At 35.2% G+C, this 23718-nt stretch overlaps 1 protein-coding gene across 1 annotated transcript in view; it reads left to right on the plus strand.

The window, feature by feature from the left end:
- The window catches only part of carmil3 (capping protein regulator and myosin 1 linker 3), a 131992-nt gene that overhangs the window by 15140 nt on the left and 93134 nt on the right, over positions 1 to 23718 (plus strand). Inside the window, exons 3-6 of the mRNA XM_056469324.1 lie at positions 18131 to 18181; positions 18284 to 18343; positions 18450 to 18571; positions 21579 to 21673. Of these exons, the coding sequence (XP_056325299.1) occupies positions 18131 to 18181; positions 18284 to 18343; positions 18450 to 18571; positions 21579 to 21673 (328 nt within the window). The remainder of the gene's footprint in view (positions 1 to 18130; positions 18182 to 18283; positions 18344 to 18449; positions 18572 to 21578; positions 21674 to 23718) is intronic.

Consider the following 23718-nt stretch of genomic DNA (forward strand, 5'->3'; position numbering starts at 1 on the left):
GGTTAAAAATTGTGCCCAAAGAGCAAAGCAAATGTAAATGTAAGTTCGACACTATGACGGGAGCCTGCAGGCACACACACACACATACACAAACACACACACTTATAGATCCTCACTTGCGGTCTGTCACTTGCTGTTCCTTTACCCCAAGGGTTTTGTGTGTGTGTGTGGTGGTTTGCCAACTGTACCAGCCTACAAACACACCCTCAACAGCACATCCATCCAAACACTCACTCACACACACTTAGAAAGAGAGAGAGAGAGAAATATCTGGCCTCGATACAGCTGTATAGAGAACACAGCAAGACATCAGCTCAAGCCTTGGGGCACGGCACTAAGAAATATTGCTCAAACACACTTTTTCCTCTTACACGTTCACTTAAGAGATCATACAGCTTTACGCGCTCACATACACACTCATACAGTGTATATTTTGTGGCACCCACATCTCTGCCCCATTGCGGAGAGCGATGGTGTGATGTTGGATGATGGGATGGGATAAAAGCTGGGCTCGGTGAACATGAACACACCAGGGAGAGGCTCGTGCAACAGAGAGAGAGAGAGCGAACGGTTGTTTTGAAGCTCCAAATGTCGCCTTTTTCTTCCTCTTCAATTATTTATCTCGGCCTGTCGCTTCGGTTTTTCCTCTCCTGTGGAATAATAGGCCAATTAAAGGCTGTGATCGCCACAGTGAGTGACGTGAAGACGGCCTCAGATCAAGGCTGGACTGTACTCATGCAGAACACTCTTGCGCTGCAGTGACTGGCTTATAGTAGCTTAAGTTCAGATGCAGTGTGGAGGTTTTATTTGGGCAATTCCTGCGGGGTTTAGAAGTGTGTGACTGGTATTGGGTAGTTGAGAGTGCAGAGAGGTTCACGCAGTGGGACTTCATGTACATCTAGAAGTACAGTTGAAGTCCGAATTATTAGCCCCCTTTGATTTTTTTTTTTTTTGTTTTTAAAATATTTCCCAAATTATGTTTAACAGAGCAAGGAAATTTTCACAGTATATCTGATAATATTTTTTCTTCTGGAGAAAGTCTTATTTGTTTTATTTTGCCTAGAATAAAAGTAGTTTGTAATTTTTTAAATAACATTTTAAGGCCAAAATTATTAACCTATTTATTTACATTTTTTATATTTTCTTTACTTATATTTAGCTATATTTTTTACAAAACAAAACATCATTATACACTAACTTGCCTAATTACCCTAATCTGCCTAGTTAACCTAATTAACCTAGTTAAGCCTTTAAATGTCACTTTAAGCTGTATAGAAGTATCTTAAAAATATCTAGTCAAATATTATTTACTGTCATCATGGCAAAGATAAAATAAATCAGTTATTAGAAATGAGGTATTAAAACTATTATGTTTAAAAATGTGTTAAAAAATCTTTTTTCCATTAAACAGAAATTAGGGGAAAAAAACAAGAGGTTTAAAAATTCAGGGGGCTAATAATTCTAACTTCAACTGTAGGTATAGCAGGATTTGGAATTACTATATACAGGTTTCATAATTATAATATGAACTTTTGTAAATCTAAAAGACTTGAATTTGTCACATCTGTCTAACACGGATTGTAAATATGTGTTTCGTTCTTTGTGAAAATGCAAAAATGTACTTCAAGTTCTTGTGAAATTAAATTAGTTTTTTAGATGTTAATATCAGTATGTTAGTTTTAAGGCTATATATTTATATATACATAATCTAGTGTGCTACAAAAGAGTGACAAAATTAGAAGACATAAACCTGATATAAATATCCAAAGCTTGTAGTTTGTCACTTCCGCCTAAATGGATCAACATTTTTTTTTCAGGTCACCTCATACCTCAGTTTCTCATCAAATGTTGACCAATCAAATGCTCTCTAATATCGGACATGTCCAGCCCACAAGACACTTCTCGTTTGCTTTTCATTTGATGCGCTTGATCTAAAACACTCTCACTGGCAGAGCTGTGATATCCGCCCTCCCTTCATGTTACAGTTGAGATTACGTCAAACATAATGTTTGATGTAAAAATGCACATTAAAAAAATGCACATTATTGATGAATAAAAGATTATTTTTGTGCAGTTATTTGAACAACACCAAATAAATACCAACTTAACAATGTCTATGATTTGTAATGGAATATGATTTCCTCACCTATCTACCTCCATGTGGACAACTTTTCCATTGTGGTCAGTATGCTCAGTAGCTCACTTTGTACAGTGTTGTACTTGTGATGTAGAGTGCTTAAGTTTGAGTTCACTGAAGCACAGTTCCACAAAAGAAATAAAAGCAAAATCAGTAAAAAGTAAAATCAGTAAAACTATGCAGTCGCATGGCACTTTTCTCTTGCATTTGCTTTTAAAAACACTTGGTTTTTGGTTGGGGGATTGGGGGATGTGGTTCTACGTAGATTGCTAGGCGACCATCAAAGTTTTCTCAGAGGCTGACAAATATTTGAGAATAAAAAGAAATAGCAAAAGGTTTCACAAATTTTTATTTTTTAAATGACACACTATAAACATTGTCATACATTTACAGTTTTAGCATTAAACTCATGTATACTGTAAGAGAAGTTCTCATAAGCATTAGCATTGATTTAATGTCCCAGAAATACACAGTCAAGGCTTCAAGGCCTCAAAATATTACTTCTTTAATCTTATTTTAATATTGTGATGTCGTTAGGCTATGTTGTTATTCTTTTTCTTGTTTTTCCTTTATTTATTTATTTATTTATTTATTTATTTATTTATTTATTTGTTTATTCATTTATAGTGTTGTCAAAACAAAACCAACACTAGTTAAAAACAATAATGATGTATATCTGTATTTCTTTATTTAAATTAACCTATTACATATCATTCATAATCTTTATTTAAGCAACACTCTGCATTAACCTCCAGTTAAGCTTTATCAACAGTATATTGGCATGTAATGCACTTACAGTCAAAGTGGAGCGTTTGTTTGCCAATAGAAGCAGAAGCCATTATAATTGCATAACTCACGATACATTGTTTACGGCTGCAGTTGCTCCATAGTAGCTTACCTTGTATTTAACCTAGAATAATCCTTTAATGTGCTAATCCGGTCACATTAGATCTTTAAATATAAAAAACTAACACGGATTATAGGTGCACCGCTCAGGGTAATGAGCTTTGTCTCCTCTAAGAAGAATCTCTGAGTTGCACTACTGCTGCATTATGATAGCAGACGCAGGGTGAAGACTGGTAATGTGATACTGGGCGCTTAAGGAGAAGAAAGTCGGCGGTGCTAGAATAACCTGTGGAGAGGCAGTGACTATGGGGGATTTCACTGCAGTCTGGCCGGATGTGATGCGAGAGACTGATGTAAACCACATCCAGAGGTATAGAGGAGATCACAGAGAAGATACTGTATGGTGTGATTTGGTATCTCCTTTCAGATTCCTGTTTATCTGTAGAGTGGGACATAAAGCTGAGAGGAAGCTGTTGTTGTTAAAGTTTTCAGGTGATAAGCAAAAGATTTAAAGCCCACGAGGGGGATCATCGTACCTGTGAGCGAGATTTCTCTAGGGAATAAATGTTTCCTAAAGAAAGTTTTCATGCTCCGGGGAGTTTTTCATCTCAGATAGCTGAACAAGCTGCAGAAGTTTGACAGAGTACTTTGTTTAAAAATGTTACAGATTCAGTTAAAAATGATACCGTTTGTATTGTGCTTTTATTGTGGAAAATTCAGATTTGTTTTTTTTTCCTCTCTGTCTAATTAAGACATCTACAAAAAAATCATAATCAGTTTTTTTTTTTACTTTTTTTAACAGTATGTGCTCTTGTTGTCCAAAATACCTGAAATTCACTGTAAAATGTAATAAATTGACCTTAAAAATTTTACAGCAATCTGTTTTCTACATTTTTCTAAGTACTGTATTACTTTTATGTGAGCATAACTTAAAACAGTTTATATTTACAACTTCTTAAAAGTAGACTTCAGTACCGTTGACTCAAAATAATTAGTTGTTAACTTCTTATTAGTGTTCACATTACTAGGAAAATATTAGGAAACCGATTGGCTTAAAGTTATCAAGTAAGCTGAACTAAAACATTTAAATAAAGACAAAAACCAATACCTTACTTACTCACTTCCAGGGCCATTTATATCGAAGTTGATAATTAGCCGCACCATGTTGGTCTTCCGTAACATCTTAATTTTTACGAGGTGGGTTGTTAGCCCAACACTCTTCCCCCAACCTGGAGGACTAGGACATACACACATATTTAGCTTACCTAATTCACATGTCTTGTCGGGGAAACTGGAGCTCCCGGCGGAAACCCACTCGAACACGGGGGGAACATGCAAACTCCACACAGAAACGCCAACTGACCCAACCGGGGCTCAAACCAGGGACCTTCTTGCTGTGAGGCGACAGCACTACCCACTGTGCCACCGTGCTGCCCTAAAAACCAATACCTACACTTATAAAACATTTTTTTTTGTAATATATAGCATCCGCATACTGCAAAAAACAATATAACACTTTATAACAGGTCATTTTAACCAAGGTTTAATGAAGTAATAATAATAATAATAATAATAAATAATATTTATATAACATTATTTCTTTATTATATAAATAATATTGTGTTTATTATTATTCTATACATATTTTATATAATTTAATCATATAAATATGATTACATTTATTACTATTAATATGTTATAATATTTTAATATATTTTTAAATTGTGAACATCAAAAAATTGAAAAAGCTCTCATATTTATTATGATTATGTCTGATTATGCTGAAGTTTTAATTCTTCCACTTGTTCCATCGTTCTCTTTCTCTATCATTTAACATACTTTTGACACATGATCACTCAAAAGTTGTAAATGCATATTATTGTAAGTCAAGATTACTTTAATCTATTTAGTTTAACAACATGATAGACTGCGGCACTTGGACTGCAGCTCTGCACAAAACGTTTGGCCAGTGGAGAAATGGTCGTGCCCATCTGAGCCTGGTTCTCTCAAGGTTTTTTTGTTTTTTTTCTCTTCACGTTCGCCAATTGGTGAAGGTTTTTCCTCGCCGCTGTCGCCACTAGCTTACATGGTTCGGGATCTGTTGAGCTGCGCATCGATGGATTTGCTCTTTCAGTGTTTGAACCCTCAGTAGTGATTATTAAACCACACTGAACTGAGCTAAACTGAACAGAGCTTAAACTTTGAAAACTGAACTACACTATTTCAATTTACTACGATCTTTTATGTGAAGCTGCTTTGACACAATCTACATTGTAAAAGTGCTATACAAATAAAGGTGAATTGAATTGAATTGAATTGAATAATGTGCTAAAAAGTTGGCATTACTTGTTTTAATATTCTAAGGTGAACAAACTTATTCATAATAAGTTAACTGCACTTCATTTTATTAGTGAGAACAGCTATTTACACTGCTTTTACAGTGTTGCCCTTTAAACAGATTAATGTACTTGAGATTCCAAATATACATGGTAAAATTATTGTGAATTTATGATTTATAGTTCCAGTAAAATGTCATTTCTGTTTTATTCTGATGACATTTACTTTCAAATTTAGATAAAAAACATTAACATTATAGGATCAATAAAACTGTTTTTTTGTTTTATTCTGATGACATTTCTTCCCAGCTTAAATATGTTGACATTTAAAAGATGTTTTTGCACAAAATTAAAAAGGAAAAGGCTAACAAGGCAAGGCAAGGCAAGGCAAGTTTATTTATATAGCACATTTCATACAGAAATTTGTTTTTAAAACTTGGAAAAAATGTTAATAGAAAATGTTTTTATTATTTCTTTTGCCCTAGCTATATTGTCGCCTTAGAATTATAAGGTTCTATCTGACTTTTTTTTTTTTTTTTTTGAGTTATTCACATATTCTTATTAAATGACAACTTATTTACATTATGTGATGTTTTTTGACATTTTAAGACTTTTTATTTAAAAAACAAAAAAGGTTTTATCTACAAAGTCGAACTCTAGCTTGGCTTTGTAAGGTTCTTACTGTGAGCCAATCAGTATTTTGAATGCATGCATGAGGACCAATCAGGATCAGCGTTCATTGTCATTGTACCAGACTGCTCTGTTGACAGCAGGACTAAACAATGCTGCACCACACAAAATTGAGAAGAAACCTGAAACTGAAAAGGTGTGTGTAAATGTGATGATTTAGAAGCATTTTTGACATTGATATAAAATGTAAAACATTATTGGAAAAGAAACAGTTATTAAAAAAAGGAAATATACTGTATAAATGTGAAATATTTTTATTTGTGTATATTTAGTCAGTGAAAGATTTTTCAATGTTTATTAAACTCATTTGGTCATAGTCTGTTTTCTTTTAATGTCTTTAAATTAGATATTAATCCTTTGAAGGGCAAATACCTAATTTAATTCATGGAGCATATAATTCAATAATTCATATGAAGCACATAATTCAATAAAATAGCCATATTAATTACATAAAAATTAACATATGCACAAGACAAAACATTTAGCACAGCCTTGTTTGCTTAATTTGAACGAAAAAATATTCATCCTAAAACAATAAACAAAATGTTATAGAAAGCAAAACTGTAACTCAAACATCAACATATTGTTACAACACCAGTTTATATATATATTTTTTATTAAATTAGTAAGCAGACTGATTGTATTTCTTGAAAAGTAATGCTTCAATTGATGATCTGCCAGATAGAACCTTAAAATTCCAAGCAGAAAATGACTTTTTAGAATTGGAAGGTTCTTTTTGCATTTGCCCTGTTTTTTTTTTACCCTACCTTGCAAATTTAAGAGAATTTTGATAATTTACATTTAGAGTACATTTAGGGTCTCTGTCATGTTAATGTATGAATGAGAACTGTTACACATATTGTTTACTATATGGAATGCAAAAACTTTGAAACTCAATATCTCAAAATCATTTAGAACGCAAATAGAACCTTATAATTCCAAAGGTGACAATATATGTAGTGAATTCAATTTTAAAGCAGAACTTGAAGTACTGTTTGTTTGTTTGTTTTTTTAATCTACATATCTCAACATTTTTAAACAAATTCACGTTGCCTTGAAATTCTAGCTCATAGCAAAAAAAAATTAAAGTCTTGTACTGTAGCAAGCAAATACTGCATCAAATGTGTCTTTAATCCATGTTTATTTTGCTACTGAAGTAAATGAATGAATAAGTAATAACTAAATAATCAGCACATCAATAAATCCATCTGTCGTAATCAATTCCCTCAACCTCATGGGAACAAATGATGATGTAGTGGCTTAAAAGTGGTTAAATCCATCATATATTCAGATGGATCTCAACCTGTATCAGTCTGATAAATATGAAAGGCTCCTGGTGTAGAAAATAATATGATGAGAACAGAATGTGATGGCGAGCGATCCAGCTGTTGAAATCTGTTCCCTCACCCCCATGGAGAGACATGATGGTGTAGTGGCTTAGATGTTGTTTTCAGACTTGTATCGGCATGGATCTTAACCAGCATCTGTTTGGTATGAGTTAGAATGTTCTTAAAGGAAACATGAGGGAAGATGATTCGAATGACACAAATGTATATACGTAGGTTTGTGCTTAAAGGTGCCGTAGAGTGCATTGACTGAATATGTTAAATTGTTTTCTGGTATCTACAAAGTAGATATATGGCTTAGGTAAGTTAAAAAATTCTACAGAAATGGCATTATATGCTCATTTATAACCACAGGACTGAGATAGATTTTTAGAATGAAAAGCTCGTATTTGACCATAATTGAAGTGATTGTAAATAATAATGAACTCTTGTCTGACTTTGTTTAAATGTGCATTGAACACTTATGCACATGTCTGTTGCCTCATTACAAACACATGCAGCAAGTTTCACAATATACACGTTAAATTAACAAAAGATACATTTAAACAGACCTTACGCCTCTTTGGAGTAGCGCTGAATACATTCATAATTTGTATAATTTGCTTCTCAAAACTGCTCCCTGCTTCTCCCATTTTCAATGTAAGAGTCCCATACATAGTATGTTTAATACAAGTTTTGATAAACAAGGAAAAACTATCATTGTTGTATCTGTAATGTGTATCTCATTAGGAAACTTTGAGGCCGACCAAATACAGCCTTTAATGACCATATTAATGATCATGTGTGGAGTCTGTATGTTGTTTTGATTGGGCTGTTTTTCCACCATGATTTTACACTATTTGCTTGAGAGCGAGGATGTTATTGGCTCACAGTATGCCATTTCCATATACTCAAATCTTTTCCACTGAGGGGTATGATTCAGTACAATGTGCTTTTTAGTCTGTTTTCACTTTGCTGGCAGCTAGCTCTCTGCAACTCTCACATGGTTGCCCACTGAAGCTAAGCAGGGCTGTGCCCGGTCAGTACCTGGATGGGAGACCACATGGGAAAGCTAGGTTGCTGCTGGAAGTGATGTTAGTGAGGCCAACAGAGGGGCGCTCAACCTGCGGTCTGTGTGGGCCCTAACGCCCCACTTTCGGATGAGACGTAAAACAGAGGTCCTGGCTCTCTGTGGTTGTTAAAAATTCCAGGATGTCCTTCTAATGATACGGCATCCTGGCCAAATTTGCCCACAGGCCTCTGTCCATCATGGCCTCTTAACCATCCCCTGTATCATAATATGGCCCGTTTCCACTGAGTGGTACAGTATGGTTAGATTTGGTACGCTTTTATGGCCGTTTCCACTGTCATAAGGCGTACCGTACCGAACCGAACCATACCATTTTTTCGGCACCCTTTCGAAAGGGTAACAAACATGAGAAAGGGTACCAAAAGGCGGAGCTAGACGCACAGCTTAACGCTATTGGTTTACAGAGATACGTCATTCGCTTACGCAACAAGCCAGAATGAAAACAAAAACCTGTCATGTTTGAAATACACAGCGAGAGATTACAGCGGAATGATATATACATATAATAATGAGCAATGGTTGACCCGGGCTCAAACAAACCTTTGAAGTGAAGCATTCAGTTTTTCCTCTTACAAAGTCTGCCACGATAATAGCAAATGCGCCAGGGCGCGATGCAAGTGACTCTTAAAGGGAATGGGAGATAAGACTCTGATTAGTTTAATGCATGTTATGCTCAAAACACACCCATAACTCATAAGAGAACAAGCACAACCCTGTTAGACCATGCGCAAACCATATTTTTCTGTCCTAAAAATAGCAAAAGCGGATGTGGACACGCCCTTAATGCTATTGCGCCATGTGCTTTAGACTTTGCGCCTAGATTGTTAAAATAGAGCCCATAGTCTTAAATCTTACACAGTATTGTTTCTAAAATAAATTTGTATATTTTATAGATAACTGTAGACAAGACAAAAGTAATTAAGAGCAGTGTTTGTTTATAATGCAAATAACCAAGTAACCCTTCAGTCTCAAGCTTTCCTCCCCTCCCCTCTGTCGTTTTCTTTCTATCTCTCTTTTATTTCCTCTCTTGTTCTCTCACTCCAGGCTTTACTTACAGAGCTGCTTTGATTTCGTGACTTTTAATCATCAGTAAATCTGGAGCACGCAGTATCTCAGGCCTGATCCGGCTGTCCTTCTATCCTCTTTTTCACTCCTTATTCCTCTCATCTCTTTGCCTCTTAAGTTCAGTATGGTAAAGACGTGGACCTGCCGCAGGAGTAGATCCACGCTCTGCCTCTCCACTGCAAAGGCTGACAGCCAAAAATGGGTCTGTCTTAAGCAATGATACCTGCACGCCGGCAAGGCGGTGTGATGTGTGTGAGAAGAGATGTACAGAGGCATGTTTGGAGCAATCTGCTTCTTTTTTTCAGTCTCCTGGGCACAGAGCTGATGTGTCCCCAACACCCTTTGAATTATGGGTCGTGTTTGAAGTGTCAAGCCAGATCCCTGACATCGTATGATTAATATAAACCCTCTCCCTTCTGCACACACAAACCCTCTACTCCTTTCGTCACACACACACACACACATATCCTCATATCTCTCATTCTTTGAAGTCTCTACTGAGAGGTGGTGGATGATTTTGAGGGCAAGTGTTGAACCTGTCTGATCTTCTCAGGCTCGATTGGACAATAAAAGACATGGACTGCAGTCATTCCGTCTACTTTCTAAAACTTGACATCAGTTTTTGCAGGATGAAAGTGTTTTTTTGTGCCATAAGGCTGTGACACCACCAAGCTGATGGTCACCTGTTGACTTGTTTTACATAGACTGACAGCAGAAGGTCTAGACTTCCTCGCAGGTTTTATTGGCTTTAAATGTAATGCAGTCGTGTAAAACAACTGATCACTTTTTTTCTGTGAAAAAGTGGATGTCTCTTCAATATCAGATCAATGTGCAACCAATAAATCGTTAGTAACTAAAAGTATGCTGTGAACTTTACATTTGGAAAATCCAGGGTTTAGTTGATCCTAATAAGCATTCATCATGTCACCGGGTGGTGGGTCCTCGGTTATGGAACACTTTTCCCCTTGAGATTAGAATGGCTCCATCACTATTGATTTTTAAATCACTCCTAAAAACGTACCTGTTTATCTTGGCTTTTTAATATTATTTTAATAGTCCTTTCTACTGTTTCATTTTTAAATTTATTCAGTCATTTCTCTTGGCTTATTTTTAGGTTTTATATTCTGTCATTTTTTTTGTTTGTTTTTTTACTTTGACTTATTTACATCACTTTGGTCAGTCTTGTCACATGTTTTTTAAATGTGCTCTATAAATAAATGAACTTGAACTTGATTGTAAACAAAATGTCTTTTTTCCATGAAGTGGTTTGGCACTATGGCAATAGTGTTAAAGGTGTACTTAGATGCTCATCCCAGCCCTCTCTGAGGCTTTATCAGGAATAGCTGGTAGCGATCATATCTGAGGTAGCAAAACCAGCACACCACACACACAGCGCTAAGCTAAGCCTCACTCTACTGCTGACTCTTGTCTGTATGACTGACATAATGGAGTATTTAAAGCCGTTTTCTACATGATGGTGGCAAAATCTGAACTGCATAGGGTGCATTTAATTGTTGCAAATAATTTGTCATTGCTTGACATTGCAGCCCACCATTATCAATAAAGTGTATTTAAAGGTGCAGTATGCAAGTTTGACACCCTGTGGTTGGACTAGGTATTGCACACCTGGTTCAAACATTCGCAAGCGCAGGTTGCCAAATTGACAACATCAACAGAAGTGTGCCGTGCTATCGAGCCTAAAGGCTGATTTAAGTCGTGTTCTCAATAAAAGCAACAGCACGCGATAGAGGGAATATTTTGCATGCAGTTTTTGTACTTACCAACACCTGAAATTTATATTTTAGAAACGGCTTCTATTTTTTGCAGCTGAACAACAGGATAAACTGACAATGTTTACCTCTGGTACACCTCATGTGCTTTATTCAGTGTTAAATGGTATTAATGTGAGTTTGAATGCCATTTCACATGACATTTATTGTCACACTACTGAAAGCAGCAGCAGAAAGTTCACTTCAGATCTTGAAAATCAAATAAACTGTTTGAAAACTTTAGAACTTTGAAAAACCAACACATATCAATGATTCAGCATGTACATTTAATAATGTTTAAGAGGTTTAATATGTATTAATTAGATTATAAACCTTACCATTTTGTTGGAGTGCAGTAAGTGCACTATTTTGTGCTTCTGAATGGCTGTATTTAAATTTCTGTGATGATGTCTGGTGCAAAAGCCAAATTGCTTCTCACTGCAAATCTCATCACGTAGCGTGTTGTTAAGACACGCGGTTACAGTGTAACCTGCTCACCTAATGTTTACGTTCTTAATATTTATATTATTTGCTAAATAATAACCTTATGTGGAACTCTGATTCTAGGTCTCCTTTTTGAGTCTGCTACGGTCCACCGGAGATCGCATTTCACTCATGGACACATACTTTGTGAGCCTTCCTGACTGAATGAATGAAATACGCGAAAGACAGCAATTCGGGCACATAACACACATACTCAAAGCAGAATAACTGACTTCAGCATTGTTTTTCAGATAAACAAGAATGTTCACTTGGCATGTTTCTTAAATATCTGCAAACATATTATGGTAATTTTATGCGTTAGAAGAGTCAAAACCGTACATACAGCTCCTGTAAACAAACATTTACAATATACATATGAAACATGACACTGCTGGATCTAACAAATGCTCAGCCTCTGCACATGAGAGGATGATGATCTGATTCTAAATACCAGTGAACTGAAGCTGGATTGTTAAAATGTTAACAATAACTAACAAAACAATCAAGATATACTCAGACAATTTATAACAATAAATTGATAATATAACAATACCTGCATGTTTTCTTTCAAACTTTTCTGAGCTGGCAGACACAGCAGAAACCTAACTAAACTCCAAAAAGTGAAACTTTTATCCAATGTCACCATTAATACATATGATTGAAATGTCTCCAAGCTGTATAATTAAACAATTAAGATGATTAAAAATATTAAAGTGTTTCCCATTTTGAGTGCATTGACCAATGTGCATCAGGAGTGACTTCTGAGGCTGAGACCATAGACCCTTTTTTACATTTCCAGGTTTCTCAGTAGCGGAAGACGTCATGGTTGGGTAAACTTAGAGCACAGTGAATAGGAGAGCACAACAAATATTTTTTTACAATCCTATTTGCTAAAATAATAAATAGAAACTCCACTATGGTGTTATCAAGACTTTCAGAAAAACAAAAAAAATAGTGTGAGACTGAAAACCGCAGCCAGAGGAGAGAATAATGTGAAATTTACTCTCAGCCCCATAGACGCTGCATTAGAAATACTTGACATAAGTGGTCATTTGTTTTGTGTAATTTGATGCAAAGATGATATAATACATGCATAAATGGAAAAAAAGTTCATAGGTTTAAAAAAAAAATCTAAATATTAAAAACTTTCAAGGACTTAAGATTATGATGACCGTTAAACGCGTCATAGCAGGCTTGTGGAAAGGGTCCATTGAATGTCTGTTGAGTTTTTGTGGTGTGTTTAAGCCTGACACCACTAGTTAAACCTCGCTGACCATTTTTTGTATTGTGGAGCATGTTTAGTTTAGCATCGGGCAATAAGTGAGACAGATCACTCTGATTGCCTTCTCAGCTTAGTATAGTGGACAAAAGAAAAAGGAAAGCAGCTAAGAAATTGTACCTGCAATTTTACCTGAGCCATTCCAATACACTAATATACTTATAATGAAATGGTAATGTAGTAAGTGATGATTAGTAAGTGATGATTATGTTCAAATAAGGCAGTGCTACTAACTTGAGTCCTAGTTTAATTTCTTTTTAAGTTCTGAATATATACTACTTCCACATGCTAGACAGTTATTTCCTCACACATAGATTCAGAACACACACTCAATTTGATCTTGACAATAGCTGTTTGACCCAAATGCATGCACCGCAAGATGACACAAATGTCAGCTTTTGTCACCTCTAGATCTTTGGTGTCATCGTGGTGCATCGCGTCCTGCGATTTTATAGGTGGCCTTCTCATTCAGACCATCTGATCTCTGACCGTTTACTCCAATGATCTTGTAGGAGACAAACCTAACTTCACTTTGCCCAATCTTCTCGCACTTTTCCTCACAGAAAATGCTTGCTCAACAGGGCTCGGATCCAATAATGAATACTAATGTTGATATCATTATATGCTGGATGCCTTATTCTGTCTGCGCTCTAGAGCGGGGTGAGTAATGCACATCGTAGCTTAACTGCTGCATTCATTAGCATGCGATCGGCTGCGGTCCCCACCCATGCAATGTGTTAGGTAGTCTTTGATGTATTCTGATCTTTTCTTTAATTGGGGGGTCCCCCAATCTTTCATCCATCCATGCAAACTCGGTCAAGTCCAAACACCCCAGCGGGCTTTAATAATTAATATGGCTGTTTACGTGCCGATCTTTTGTGTCTGGTTCCTTTGATAGTAAAGCCTTTGATGAGAAGATGCTTTCTGGTTCCCAAACTGACTTTTGCTTCCTCTATCTGTCTCTCCAGTGTCATCTCTATTGCTTCGGGACCGTATTTATATAAGTTTCCTGTTATTGCGTTTTGAGGTCTCTAAAATGTCATCTCTCTATCAATGGTTGTGTCTTCGCTAACTCTGACAAAGCACAAGGAACTTCCTTTATACAAAACACCCGAACTCTTCAGCTGCCATACGAATCCACATATCCCTACACAAAGTCTTTATTAAGGAGAAATCTGGGATCTCCATCTCTCTGTTTCTTCTTCCTGGTGGGGTGCCATTAGTAATACATCGGAAGAAGGCCTTGAAGAATTGAAAGCGACAGGGCAGAAAAAGAAAAGACGAATGAAGGAGTGTGAACAAAACAGGGGGTCTAGAATGTGGGGGCTGCACTGAATTGGAGGAAGCATGAATCTTTTTGAGATGAATGACGAATTACATTGTAGAACAGACTTGAGAAGTGTATATGAATGTTTTACAGGCAGAAACGACAGTGATATGTATATTAATTGATATTTAGATCACACTTTTCAAATGACCCCTAAAATTTCCTAATAATATATTAATCTAAATGCATAACCCCACTGCTCCCTTTGAAGTTTTTTGAGACCATCTAGTGGGCCCTGTCCCGTTGGATGAGACGCTGTATTTTAGATGATGGGGAAGGGGGGATTGGTGTAAGAAAGGCCTAAATAAAGAATGCTAATGAGGAATTTAAATTATGAATGAGATTAAGAGGTTTCTCCAGACTTGACCGTGCTATTTTATAAACACACACACACACACGCACACACACACACACACACACACTCAAAATATAGTACAATCCCTCTTTTTATGTTTCTGTAATCCTCAGACATCACACAAATCCTTATTCCGTCCTCTCAGCTCCTACTCATCTGTCTGTAACACTGCTCGCCTCCTTCTGTACACTGCGAAATCCACAAACAAGAGCACTCATAGAAGAGCCCGGCATATTCATTTATTAAAAAGCTTTCTGAATATTTTTTTAACCCTGCAAAGCCTGACAAAAGAAATAATAGATCTTTTTTTCTGTGAGAAATATGGGTGAAACATTTGGGGGAAAAATCTTGAATGTGTCAATTAGTTTTGTACTGTACTTATGTAGAATTTTGGATGATAAATCATAATTTTTGGAAGCTGATAAATAAAATACAGGCACAGTTGATACATTTATATACATGTATCTATCCATAAGACTTTTCTACTTTCCAGTTCAAAAACAAAAGGCAAATACTGTCAGTGGATTGATTTCCTTTTAAACCATCATCTAAGCAAAACTAGATTTTTCTTTTCACAAAATCATTTATTTATTGATTGTGTAAAACTAGAGGTTGGGTGACAGTGGAGTTGAGGGTCCAAACGCAGTTTGTTACAGCTTAGTCTGGCAGGCAATGGTCACCAGGAATGAGGGTAGTCGAAAGCGTAGTCGTGGTCACAGGCAGAGGTTGGTGCAGGCGGCAAACAGGATAAACAAAGAACAAAACAAGGCTCAGGAAACACAGCAAGGCTGGACTAGGTTACGCTTCGTAGTTACAGGTAAACATACAAGAAGACTCAGTAATGTGTGTGTGAGAGGTGAATATATAGTCCATGTAATCAGTCTATGAATTTATTTCCAGCTGTGTGTGTGTGCAATCATGGAGAGAACTGGTACTGGTGTGTGTGTGAGGTGCATGGAGGGTTTGAAGTCCAGTTCCATGACAGATTTGTTGTTCTCCAGGGATCTGCAACTGCTAGATCGCTGGTGATTTTAATAAATTGTCAAAATCACCTAATGCCCACTCCCATAAACAAAGTGTCATAATTAAGTGTTCCTACACTCCTAAAATAGTTTTTGTATAAATCTGCATATGCATATTTTGTAATTAACATGAACTGCATTTGTTAGTATATATTAAAAGATTTGTTGTTAATATCTTTTTTTATTTGATTGTGTCATTCGCAATGCATCATGGGATTGTAGTTCTTTCCCGCATTAAAGCTGTTTAGGACAGCTATACCTTTGTAACTTTGTCACTCTGCCCACTATACCATAGTAAAGTGTATTATAATGTATTTTTTATAGTATTTACACCACTTTGTTAATGAATACTACAGCTGTACAACTATAGCTATAACTGGACTATAACTATACAACTATATTAAATCAATTGACTGTAACTGTGGTAACAATTAACCATAGTTTGTACTGTAATAAACTGGTGTGTTGTATAATACAATTGTAGAAAACCACAGTATTTGGTAAGTTGCTAATATTATAGTTGTTTTACTATACAGTAGCAACTATAGAATTAGCACAACAGATTAGTTCAAGTATTTTACTATTAGTATGGTTAAAAAGCTATATATATATATATATATATATATATATATATATATATATATATATATATATATATATACAGTTACTATAGTATTTTTATGTTGATGTGCAACTTTCAGATACTACTTTGCTACTACTGACAAAAAAAGCTATATAAGCTGTATTTACTATAAGTTACTATAGTATTTTATATGATAGTATTTTATATGAGTGTCCAACTTTCAGATACTACTTTGCTACTTCTGGTTAAATGCTTTATAAACAGTATAAGCTGTATTTACTATAAGTTACTATAGTGTTTTTATGTGGGTGTCCAACTTTGAGATACTACTTTGCTACTACTGGTTAAAAAATGCTATATAAACTTTATTTACTGTACTGTATTTACTATAAGTTACTATAGTATTTTATGTGGGTGTCCAACTTTCTTTTCAGGTTCCAACACTTCAACATGTTTTCTCTGCCGCCGTGCTTGCCGTCGCCACAGCAGTAGTAAATGTGCCTGCAGCTTTTGACAGCTGGGTGGCGCTTTAACTATAGACTTTGTCAGCTACAACATCAACACACAATTTTCAGTTTTGCCATTTCACAATACTAGATAGGACAGTACTGTATGTGTATCTTATGCAAAGGTGCTGTATTAAAGTCTATAAAAATATAGCCTATAAAAATAGCTTAACCTATAGACAGACTGTTTTGATGAGGTGTTTTCTTTTTATACTTCTGATGTATTTTAATATAGCTAATTTTGATGAATTAGTGATAAATTTTGACTGCGTTTCCCTTTGTGCTGTTATGCGCACATTATGTTTAACATGCATATGCAAGGTGACTGAAATTGAAATTAAAACGCAAAAGATACTGGGCCATTATTGGTTTCAAAAGTAAAAAAAAAAAAACAATTATAATTTGAAGGAGAACATTGACGTTTTGAAAACTGAACTGAACTGAAACTAAGTTATTAAAAATAATAATTTACGTTCTGTGGTAAAATTATTTTTATTATAATTTTAGTGATCTGCTTGAGGTAGGTCAATTTATTTTTATGCTTTCGATGAAGTAGCATTCAACTAAAGAGCCCTTTAGACCGTACTGTTTATCCATGTTTCACTGGCAATGTCTTTAAATAAATAATTATTTAGACCTATTTAATTATTCATTTATTATTTATGTGCAATAATAAGACATAAAATGAGAATGTAAAATTTAGTCAACAACAAAATCGTAAATAAAAAGTTTATTTACTAACTGTTTTAGTCCACTTTAAAATAACTAAAGCACTGTTTTATTTATTTATTTAATTTTTTATTTATTCATTTATTTATTTATTTATTTATTTATTTATTTATTTATTTATTTATTTGTGTATGTATGTTTGTACTTTCATTTCAGTTGTCTTTTATATGTTTAATTTTACTTTCCAAAATGAATCCTCGTCGTAATGGTCCTTTTGAAGTGTCACCCACTGTATATAAGCTGTATTTACTATAAGTTACTATAGTATTTTTATGCGGGTGTCTAACATTCAGATACTACTTTGCTTCAAATGAAAGTTGTATTAAAGTTGCATTGCATAATGCACAATTTATCAAAATAAAAGCAGAGTTGTGTGTCTTTTTAAGTAAAGTTCAAAAGACAAAACTGTGTCATGTTACGCTCCACAGGAACTGCTTCATGACTTATACAATGACTGCTATCCTTTTAGATTCACTTGAACAAGCTGTTCTCCAAGGAAGCCTAAACTATTATTTCTTTGAACACTGCCTTGCAGTTGCGCTTAATCTTTCACTTTATTGCGCTTTCAACCTGTCCTTTGTCTCTCAGGTTTTGGCAACATGGCGGATGTACCTCATGGCCCCCAAGATACCAACCAAGGTACAGTAGGCAATTACGCACCACCTGTCTGCTCCATCTCAAAGCACCGCGGTAATCTGATTTAGCATGACTTATACATCACCATGCTCATTTTCTTCTCAGGTGGAACAAACCTTCAACTTCCTGGAGATTCGGGCAATGAACACCCACCCAGAAAATCAGGTAGGAGAAGCATTTACAGGGCTCTGGTGTTTTAGCTTTTGTGTCCAGCTCCCCCCCCCCCCTCTCCATCATTTTGCTTCACTAAAGCGTGTTCTTTCCTTCACAGGTTGTCATAGAAACAGACAAGTCCACATATTCGCTGAGGCTGCAGTCTAACGAGCACCTGGATCAGATGATTAACCACATCAACTTTGCTCTCTCTCGGATCTTCAACAACTCCATATACACGTAAGTGTCCTGAGAACTTCAAAGATTTGCTGTGTTCAGACTTTGACTTAAAGAGATAGTTCACATATCCTTTACTTGTTTCAAGCCATTATGAGTTTTGTTATTCTGTTGTACCCATAAGAAGGCATTCTAGCTGGAAACCTGTAGCCATTGACTTCCATAGTATTTGTTTTTTCCATCTATGGAAGTCAGTGGTTACAGCTTTCTTTCAAAATATCTTTTTATCTTTTGTGTTCAACAGAATAACGAAAGTCACAAAGATTTGGAACCATTTGATGGTGTGTTCATTTTGGGGTGAACTATCTTTTAAACAGCATAACGGTTCACATTGCAGCTTATTCTGGTGAAGAAGCAACCACTCGCATGGAATTAAACTGCCTGACTGTCCCTTAGCTTTGTTTTATCACACTTCAAACTACTATAATATCACTGTAATAGACTGCTGTTAAGAAAATGAATGGTGTGGCTGTGAGGTATGGAAAATCCAAAGATAAGTGCTTCTATAATATAATATAATATAATATAATATAATATAATATAATATAATATAATATAATATAATATAATATAATATAATATAATATAATATAATATAATATAATATAATATAATATAATATAACAAAACATAACATAACAAAACAAAACAAAACAAAACAAAACATAATATAATATAATACAGTGTTTCTCACAAGTTTGAAATATACTTGCGGTGGTAGACAGATTAAAACACACCATTTATTTTTAACACAAATTGTTAACTACATGTGACAAACAAAACCTAGTTACATTTTAACAATAATTGTATTTATTATGAAACTGTTTCATTTCAATGGATTAAAGAAAGAAAAAAAAAAACCAAAACACTATTTATCTCACTTTTATGCCATTCAAGATCCATGTGCACCCACTGACAGGTGAGATCTCTTTTAAGTTCAAAGCAAACTTGAATGCCAAAAATGTTTAGATATGTACAAAATAGCATATGTAATATACTAGCATCATCAAATAAATAAAATAATCAGCAAATGAGACATAAATGACAGAAAAAATAATTCAAACCGACAATATCTCTAGAAAGTGAAAGCAAAAGTTTAATCCTGGATATTTTAGAAGAATTAGAAACCCGGGCTGGACAAAAAGGCACGCCTCTGTGGGTCTGCAGAGCATGTGATGCTGTCTGTGGGAGTGTCGACAGTGTGTTGATCCACTACTTAATCGATCGAGGATGTTTGGTTAAGCTGGGCAAATACAAAAAAGTGTAAAAGGATGTTAATAATAGTAGAAAAAAAGTGTCACTAAATATACTTGGGCGACTGTTAATAAACTAAAGTCTATGTGTGGGAAGCACTATAATATAATATAATATAATATAATATAATATAATATAATATAATATAATATAATATAATATAATATAATATAATATAATATAATATAATATAATATAAAATAATATAATATAATATAATATAATATAATATAATATAATATAATATAATATAATATAATATAATATAATAATCTTTATTTCTATATTTGTGTCAAAGTGCAGCTTAGAGAATACAAAGCCATAACATTATTTCAGTAAAACAAACAGACTCTTTTTTTTCAGGCGTTCATGTGGTTTAATATAAAACTAAAACCCACTTATTCGCCTTGCTTTGGTTTACACACACTTCTCCACAGCAGTATGAACCACCTCAGCTACATTATCAAGTGTACATTATTAAATCTTAATGAAAATAGGTAAATAGCCATCCATAAAATGTTGCTAAAAGATGTTACATTTAAACGTTGCAAAGTTGCAAACATCCATTCCAGTACAAATTAGGGCTGTGCTATTTGGGGAAAATATCTAATTGCGATATTTATTTATTTTTCATTTTTTAAACGATATTGCGATTTCGATTTGGTTTGCGATTTTAATTTTGCAGTCAAGCTTCAGCTCAATATTCTGTACGATAGCCTCTTACTGCTAAAATGCAGTGAGTGTTAGTTAAAAAAGGAACTGAAAAGATATTAACGTACTCCAACTTCTATTCAAATTTGTAATCTGAGTCTGTCAAATGAGAACAGGTTAAGTAGCCTTGTGAAGGTGGCAGGCAAGATCATTGGTTTTAACCAAACTGGTCCAATGGTAATTACCGTAATTATGTTTTAAAGAGAGCTGAGGGTATCTTATGCATCCCGGATCACCCATTGTACTCTGTGTTTCAGCTGCTGCCATCAGGATGTTGTTTTAGAGTTCCTATTTGCAGGACAAATAGAATTAAAAATTCTTTTATAATGGTGGCCATTAGGTCATTAAATGAGTCCAGTGGGGAGGAGGTGCATCTAAAAAGTGATGTATGTTTTGTGGTAATATTTTGGTAATGTGAATATGGAACTTTGCCTGTGTTGTGGCACCTTGCTGCAATTTTAGTTTCCCTAAACAGGATAATAAAGTTGAGTCTGAGTTTGGAATATTCCTTAAACTGTAATATGTCATGTTTAATAATAAAACACTTTTATTCACTGCTTGACTTAAAAAGGAAACATATGTTCCCTTATTCTCCGAAATTGCATAAAGTCAGCCAATAAGATTACAACTTCCAGAACGATCGGTCAGCGAGCATGAAGTATGAGGCTGAGAGTAACCCTGCTGCAATCTGTACTTGCTCGCACCATCCGAACAGAGATGCAAATCTGACTTCTGTCGCTTTTTCACAGTGTCTTGTAGCGCTAATGTAGTTTTTTTGGTGAAGAATCCATAATGCTGCCTATAGAAGTCAGTATCTGCTGGAGCAGCAGGGGTGTGAGGTGCTGCTGAGCAGTTAATTGAGAGATTTTCTCATATTCAGACAGGAGGAGATTAGTGCAATGCATAATAGTGCTCTTTTTCTGTCTCAGTCTTCAACTCTCTTTCCTGCTTCAGCTCTTTGGCCAGGTGTTCACATGCTGGGTCGCAGTAACTGAGATTCTGATGCATTGCGATTGTCTCTCCTCCCCTCCCTCTTCTCTTGCAGACCCTCCATCTTTCACGCAGATGGAGACGTTGCTGACGGAAATCGCAAATTTTCTCCGAGCTCTGAGAGTTCAGTGGAGACGCAAAGGGCATGTGGTGAGAGGAATCTAAGCGCATACAGTATAATTCATGCACCCAGTCTTATTATACACCACATTTTAATCTCTCTAATCTCTTTCTCTTCCTCGCATCGCCGCCGTCTTCTTACAGAATATTTTGAATACATGCACTTGAAGGAAAACTCTACTTTTTTTGAAAATAGCCACATTTTACAAGTCTCCTAGAGTTAACTTGTTGGATTTTTCCATTTTTGAATCCATTCAGATGAATGGTGGGAGCACTTGTAGCTTAGCTTAGGAAGGCAAGGCAAGTTTATTTACATAGCACATTTCATACACAGTGACAATTCAAAGTGCTTTACATAAACTGGAATAAAAGAGACAAGTATAAGAAATTTAAAACAAATAAGAACTGTGATTAAAAACAGATTAAAATATGTTAAACAGGTTATAAAAGAATGAGAAAAGAAAGACATAATAGTGCAATCTGTCAGATGTAGCACAGCGTTCATTCAGTAAAGGCACAGCTAAACAGATGTGTTTTCAGTCTTGATTTGAATTTGCATAATGTTGGAGCACATCTGATCATTTTCTGGAAGGTGATTCCAGCATCGGGGGCGTAATAGCTGAAGGCAGATTCTCCCTGCTTTGAATGAAGTCTTGGAATTTCTAGTTTATATGATCCTAAAGATCTGAGGGATCTGTTAGCTTAGCATAAATAATTGAATCAAATTAGACCATTAGCATCTCACTCAAAAAGAGTTTTGATAATTTTTCTATTTAAGGCTCTTCTGAAATTACATTGTGTACTAAGACTGATGGAAAATGAAAAGTTGCTAATTTCCTAGTCCGATAAGACTATAGGAGCTATACTTGTATTCCAGCATAATAACAAAGACTATAGAATGCACAAGACATGTCACTCGTATAGTTTTGAATGGGGAAAAGAGTAACAGTCAATATGACGAGGAGGGAAGAAGCCGAGGAGAAGCTTGGACCAGATGTCTGCTTTTACGACAGTTTCTGTGGTCAACAAACGCACTGGAATTTCTGTGAAATTCTGCGAAGACATAAGAAATATATCCTCAGTAAAGTTTGAAATCTGTACTTTTAAATGAACCAACTACACTTAAAAAAAGCTTTCTGGTTATGTAATCTATATAAAGCCAAGTGAGGTACAGTCCGTTCTATAAACGCATATCACATGACAGCAACTGCTTGAATGCATACAGACTTGTAAACAAATAGTCACTAATGTGTAACATGGCCTTAAATGAGGTTGGTGTCGTGATCTCGTATCTTTCGAGTGCGAATTAGCTCGGGCAACCTGAAAAAAAGGTTTTGTTTGATTTGAATGTTTAGAAACAATACTTATGAGACAGTTGTTTAATTTTATTGGTGATTCCAAATATGTAATGCAATCGTAAGCTTGGCAAACAGTTTTGAAGAATTTGATGTTTCCCCATTCATTCTGCCTGAGCATACTGCACGAGAGGAGTTTTAAAGATGGTCGCTGAGAGAAATGACTTGCCTTAATGGGACTTTGGTAATAATCAAACTTTGCTGCCTTACCATAGCTACAGCAGGCATGATGATATCTGTTACCTAGTTAGCATTTTCAGGCACTGCTTGACAGAAGAGTCAAGCATTAAATAGGAAATTTATCAAAGCTATTTTTTGTAGATTTGGAAAATTAAAGAAAATGATAAAACTCAAATGTTCCTTTAAAGGGTTAGTTCTGCCGAAAATGAAAACTCATTTACTCAGCTTCAAGGGGGTCCAAAAATGATTTAGTTCAACATGAAAGACAATATTAGGAAAAAACAGTTGGAAGCCTTTAATCATTGACTTCCATAGTATGTTTTTCCTACTATGGAAGTCAATGACTTCAAATATTTTTCGCAATATCTTCTGTGTTTAACTGAAAAAAAAAAGAAACTCATAAAAGTTTGGAAGCAATTGAAGGTGAGTAAATCGGAAGTAAACTACTTTATTTTGGTGAACTATCCCTTTAATTTATCCAGTCTAAAATACTTGGTTTTGGCTTTTTGTGACAGATTTGTTTTGCTGCAGCAGCTGCAG

The sequence above is a fragment of the Danio aesculapii genome, chromosome 2, assembly GCF_903798145.1.
Source record: "Danio aesculapii chromosome 2, fDanAes4.1, whole genome shotgun sequence".
NCBI classification, from domain to species: domain Eukaryota; kingdom Metazoa; phylum Chordata; class Actinopteri; order Cypriniformes; family Danionidae; genus Danio; species Danio aesculapii.